Source organism: Microsporum canis, genomic scaffold (genome assembly GCF_000151145.1).
Source record: "Microsporum canis CBS 113480 supercont1.1 genomic scaffold, whole genome shotgun sequence".
Lineage (NCBI taxonomy): Eukaryota > Fungi > Ascomycota > Eurotiomycetes > Onygenales > Arthrodermataceae > Microsporum > Microsporum canis.
The window spans coordinates 937,117-943,116 of NW_003299169.1; the positions used below are offsets into that span (position 1 = coordinate 937,117).

The window sequence follows — 6,000 nt, forward strand, 5'->3', positions numbered from 1 at the left end:
TTCCCCAGACGCACCGATTATGCAGCAGGATGGCTCCCTTTTGGTGGCGCTCTTTTTTTTCACTTATACCTATGCAGATATTCAGGTAAAGGGAGTCTGCCACGTCTAGCAAACCTTGCTCGATGCTACTATGTATTGATCCATCACATGCTATGGCATACTACCACGGCTCGCCTTCGGCCTGAAAGAATACGTCAGTTCAAATGAAAGAGGGTGCCTGGTGATGATGTTTCTCAACCTCAATACCTGTGACTCGGCCAACATAGCCTTTAGTGTTTACAAGGAGCATTCTACTGCATCGGGTCTGTGACAGGGAAGGCCCAGGCTAGGAGTGCTTGGGGGGGCTATATCGGGAGCTGAGAGGATAAAGAAGAGAAAGGTCAGGCCAGGCAAAGCAAAGTAAGACAAGGGATAAACAGGAGAAATAGCAAGATGGTCATCTGCTTGATAACTAGACTTACTCCCCTGTTTAGCCTCTAATGCACAACAATGAGAAGAACAAGAAAGAAAAAGCGAAGAAGGAAATATAATCTCAGGTGTGAGCGACTCAATAAACGCCAAAGCTTAGAAACGTGAAAAAAAAAGAAAGAAGAAATCTGCAGTATGGGATATGCCTTAGTACAAGGACAAAAGGAAATTAGATGAATGAGGAACAGAAGAGGCCTTGAGTTAAGCCAGAAACATGGAACGCTGAGAAAAAAAATATAAGTAGAGAAAAAAGAGGAATAATTGAAGGTGAAGGCACGATTGATTAATAGTGAGTAGAAGAAAGGTATGAGAAGTCTGGACAAAGGAAAAGCGTTGAATGCTGAGCAACCATTAAAACGCTACCTCCAGTTGACGAGCGAGTCGCAGCCAGATCGCTTGGTAACAGTCAATGGTATCAAGAGGTCATCAATCGTAGCCTTAGTGGCAATTATTGTATGCGAGAAAGGAAAGAAGAAAAAGGGTAGAGCACAAAATAATTAGCCACACGAATTGAAACTCGCGCACGGTGGGAGAAGTGAGGAAATAATATGCGAGTTCGAGAATGCTGAAAGGGTTATGGTTTACTGGGACGAAGATGTGGGGATAATGAACAGCAGAGATGAAATTATTGACGGAATAGACACAGGATGCATGTTATCAGAGAGGCGAACGGGAGGAAAGTTGTGGCTGTGGGGAAGGGGGGTTAGAACACGGCAGAGAGTCCGTTTCTGGAGTGTCGTCGACTGAACCGTTTCTTTGATTTCGAATCACCTTCTGGAGACGGTTTGGATAAAGCGTTTCTTCCGCTTGATTGAGGGTACTGGCTCGTAGGGGAGTCGTCGGCATGGTTTAGGGTGTTTGCATGGCTCGATACGCCGGAAGAAAGATCTCTGAACCCGTCATCGCCCGTGTAAGAATTGGGAGTGGAGTAGACTGAGGCCAGTTCTTTTGCACGGTCCAATACTTCCATCCACTCTTGCGTGGCAACTGTAGAGGCAGCCGCGTCACTGCTCGGTTTAGTCTCCTCGAAGACATGATGCTTATCACGCTGGGGAGAGCCAAAGATAGCGAAGTCAGTAAAGGCTTTTAAAACGGCAGCTGCTTTGGTTTGTTTCTGGCTACTAACCGTATCTATTACCCAGGATGAATGCCCTTTGGAGTCAGTTATACTCCGGTACTGTGTATCTGGATTCAAAAGCAAGATGTCCATTTTTGGCCGTTTATCCTCGCCACCGGCCGGCACGATGATTACCCTGCCAGCGGAGGTAACCAGGACCAATCGTTGACGCTTCTTAGTAGCAGACCCGCCGAAGAAACGGGATAATTTCTTCGGCGTATCGCCATCCCCAGCGCCGTTTTTATTTTGAGAACGGGGAGCCGAGGACGTGGATACCGTTAGGTTTCCCAGCTTTAATATACGCTCATTAGTTCGGGTCAAAACAGGGGACCATTCAATATCAAGTTGCGAGGGTGGAGGAAGCTCAGTAATCACGGAGGGGTATGACCTGTTCTGAGGCGTAGAAGAGGCCTGGAAGCCCGCAGAAGGTTTCACATTGATATTTGGAGGATAACTGTCATCATCCTCTGGACCGTTGAGTTTGATAGGCTCCGTTGGTGGTGAATACGCCTTTAGTCTGGGTGGTTTCTGTTTCCACAGCTCCCTGCCCCATACAATCCCTTCAAAAAACTGGTGGTTTTTAATATGCTCTATCTGCAGCCGTGTATTAGGGTCGTGAACAAGAAGTCTCTCCACCAGATCCCGAGCAGTAGGTGGGAAGCCCTTTGGAAATTCGTATTCAAGTGCGACAATCTTCTGAAAGGTGAGGTACTCGTTAGCGGCCTTGAATGGCGGCCTCCCGGCGAGTAGTTGAAATATAATACATCCAAATGCCCATAGATCACTCGCTTTGCATGCACTTTTGTTGGTGAGCAGCTCAGGACTGACGTACTCTGCCGTGCCAACAAAAGATCTTGCTCTGTCATCCTCAGGTGTATCCATTGAAGGGATCCCATTGCTATTTCCTCCTTCTTTCGGAGAAGGCATACTGAGGATCTTTGCGGTTCCAAAATCTGTGATCTTTACATGCATTTGGTTGTCCAAAAGGACGTTTTCTGGCTTGAGGTCTCTGTGGATGACCCCACGCCGGTGCATGTATCCAATTGTATCCAAAATCTGTGCACCATAGAACTTGGTGCATTCTTCGTCAAATGTGCCCATCCGTTTGAGAACGCCCAACAGCTCACCACTCCCCGCAAGGTCCAGAACAAAGTATAACGATCGCTCATCCTGGAAGGTGTAGTATAGCCGAACCACTCCGGGGTGATCCGTTAGGCGGTTTAACGTATCTTTTTCGATGTTTACATACTTGACCTTCTTCTCCTTTATTATGTGTCGTTTATCGAGTATCTTGATCGCATATTCCTTAAGTGTCTGGCGGTCTGTGGCAGCCACAACCTGACTGTAGGAGCCTTCACCGAGTGTGCGGCCAAACACAAAGTCCCTAACCCCTTTTTTCACGTATCTAGCAACGGGCTTTCCGCTCGCGTCGATCTCTTGGTGCACGCCCACAGCGGCTCCACGCTCCTGCCATTCTTCCGAGCTATGGAGCGGAGCATTTTCGTTTCCGTAGGAGGCTGAAACAGGTGGTATGAGTGGATTCGGTGCTCTGCGGGAGCTCTGCCTGGGCGGTAAGGGTGCACCTCCTCGGAAGGCCTTTGCAGGCGCATAGGACCTGTCAGTGTGTCCATCGTCCCGAGGCAAAACTCCAGCTTGGAGGGCTGCGGAGCCACCACGAGAGTCGATTCTTGACGGGTACTCCGTGGCAGAAGCGGAGGAATCTGTTCGAAGGCGGTAGGGACCACCGCGCGAGGACACTTGATGGCTCGGCGGAAGGGACACAGACTGGCGAGTGGAATGATGAGCCATGTTGGGCGGTACGCTAGATGAGGGTTGCTGCTGCTGGGGTGAATTTCTCAGGGAATCTTGAAGATTTGTATTTGAAGATGATGGTGCTTGCTGTGCTGCGAGGCTAGGTACAGCCCCTACTACCGACCGGTCATCAACGTGGGACTGTTCAGGTGCATGGACAACTTCAGCTGCGTCATGTTCCGCGGACGATAGTATTATAGAGGAGACCGAGGGGCCTTCTGATGTATTAGTAGAGGCATTGTCCGGATTGGCGATGCGTAGCCCCCCGAGGGACTGAGAAAGGCTCAGATCACCGTCCATAGTGACTTGTAACGAGATTGGTCGATCCAGGAGGGAAAGAAAGACGTAAGGAGGGCGGGCAGCCTGATTACGGCCCAAGAGAGAATAGGTGGAAAGGCGAGATGGGTTTATTGGCGAGTTATCAGGTGTGTTGCAAGCAAGAGCAAGCAGGGTAACCAGGCAAGCTGTCTCACAAGATCGAGACTATGCCGGTTACTCGCGAGATTGACAAGTGCATGGCAGGGCGATGTGAATAGGCCCTGTGTCTTTCCTTTATTTTTCTTATTTTTCCTCTTTTCAGCCGGGATATGTCGGTTCCTTATATGCCAACGACGGAACGCGAGGCTGGAGATTTGAGTGAAGAAGGCTGCCTGGGCGCGCAAATCAAGGTCCTCCTCCTGTCGTTGAGGTGTTCTCTCTTGCGAACTGTCGAGCTGCTTCAAGACGGGGTGGCGAGAAGTAGAGGACTGAAGCTCTCTCTCTATCAGCCAAACGAGGGCGCAGATAGGTATAAGTCAATGAGTGGTCTCGACTGCCAGATTCTCTGTGTCGATTGTCTCTGTTCCCGTTTTTTCTCTTATTATATCGTCGTCGTAGTAAAAAAGAAAAACGACGTCTTCTTCTCCTTTGACATTAACAAGGAAGATCGCAAGTCTGCTTATGTAATGACGACCTTTAGATCCCAACGAGAAAGACGAAGAAGAGAAAGACATGAAGAAGGCTCGGAGAAGCCAACAGCCAACAGATCTTCTTTCTCTCTCTCTCCACAGCTGGACCCTTTCGAGGTGGAAGGCCTGAGTCCCATGTAACTAGCTATTCGTCGCTAGTTAGCGATCAGAAAAATGAGGCGCTGCAACCAACAACTTCGTAAAAAAAGACTGGCAGGCTATTTAAAGCCAGGATGTCTCAGGAGTTGGTTAACCAGCCTGACTGCCGCGCCGTTGCAAGTCGTCAGATAAGACATACATCTTGTGGGAAGAGAGATATTCATCAACTCCGGCTTACTCAGTGGAAGAAAGCAGCCGGAAAGATGGTCCCTGTTTCCTCGTCCAAGGGGGGCTGAGTACCACGGATGACGCTTGCTTGAGCAAGGCAAGGGTCCCCCGTAGAAGCAGAAGCCATGTCATGATGCGCTGATATCTATCTGGCCCGTCGAAACCGGAATATGATGTGTTTCTTGTCATATTAATTGTCCCCGTCGGAGCACTATTTGAGTGTTTTATTTTATCACACCCTTTTTTGCGTCATCTTGGTTCTGTGGTCGCCTTCATCCAAGCCGAGAGCAAGTCTGGAGAGATACCAAGGATAGCATATAGCCTTCCTCGAGGATCAGGGCTGAGCTCTGTCTGTCTGTCTGTGGGCTACCGTTAGGATGCCAGCTTTCTATTATGGTGACGAAGAAGGGGGATATGCCAGTTACTGTGCTGCATTATTTTGATACCTCTATCCAGAGACATCTGGTCGGAACAAATGTCTTATATCCTTATCCCTTCATCTTTCTTACTGCTGACATCATGAAAGGCCCTACTAGCAGTCAATATTAGTAGGACTTCAATGCTTCATGTTCAATAGCTAGGAATGAGTCTTACCTTCACAACAAGCAGCCGTAGCCACAGCCTGGCTATAAACTCTTGAGGCCAAGCATCAAGCCTGTGAAATCTATTGAACATTCCAGTTCTCTTCCATCTACCACCCTTTTCATGGAAAAAGAGACCAGCGGGTGATGGCCATGTTCAAATAGATAAATCCAGGAAAGATAATTCAATTTCACTCTGAATTCTCTTTAAATATCACCACAAGGCGTTGACGACTAAGCAAATGTTTTCCTTATCACCTTTGTGGCCTCTTAACTAAATCTCAAATTACTCACTGCCTGGCAAAGATGGCCTACGGTCACTACCGTCTTCTCTCTCCTTCTCCTTCATTGCTCTGCTATATATATAAAATGCCACTCTACCAGATGCACCAAAGCTTTGCAATGGTCTCCTTCTCTTCATCTACCCTGGAAGTTTGCATATCGTATCTATCTATACCTAGGTATTCTTTTCTTTCGAATGATGGATCCCTCCTTTGTTCATAGGCAGTTCCCAACCTCGTATGTCAGGACGAAGCTGGACCCAGACCTCCAAGGTGAACATGCAAGCCAAGATGAAGCCGGTTCAGCCACGGCAAACCAAGAGATGATGTTTGATACTTCCTTCCTAGAAGTAGACAGCGTGAAGCGTGCAGTTTTGCAGCAGGGAGAAGAAGGCTGGGTTGGCGACATCAATAACCCCGACGAAGATTTCCTGCTTTGGCTTAGATCACTGCCTTCACCTCTGTCG

General features: G+C 48.3%; 2 protein-coding genes across 2 annotated transcripts; one reads left to right on the forward strand and one right to left on the reverse strand.

The window, feature by feature from the left end:
• Window positions 1-1,093: 1,093 nt before the first annotated feature.
• MCYG_00342 (3-phosphoinositide-dependent protein kinase 1) lies at window positions 1,094-3,697 on the reverse strand (the record flags this gene model as incomplete). The annotated part of the gene is made up of 3 exons (XM_002850192.1): window positions 1,094-1,155; window positions 1,240-1,516; window positions 1,595-3,697. 3 exons carry the CDS (start codon window positions 3,695-3,697, stop codon window positions 1,094-1,096), a joined length of 2,442 nt encoding a protein of 813 aa, XP_002850238.1.
• A 287-nt stretch (window positions 3,698-3,984) lies between these two features.
• Window positions 3,985-4,485, forward strand: MCYG_00343 (uncharacterized protein; the record flags this gene model as incomplete). The annotated part of the gene is made up of 1 exon (XM_002850193.1): window positions 3,985-4,485. One exon carries the CDS (start codon window positions 3,985-3,987, stop codon window positions 4,483-4,485), a length of 501 nt encoding a protein of 166 aa, XP_002850239.1.
• Window positions 4,486-6,000: the final 1,515 nt, after the last annotated feature.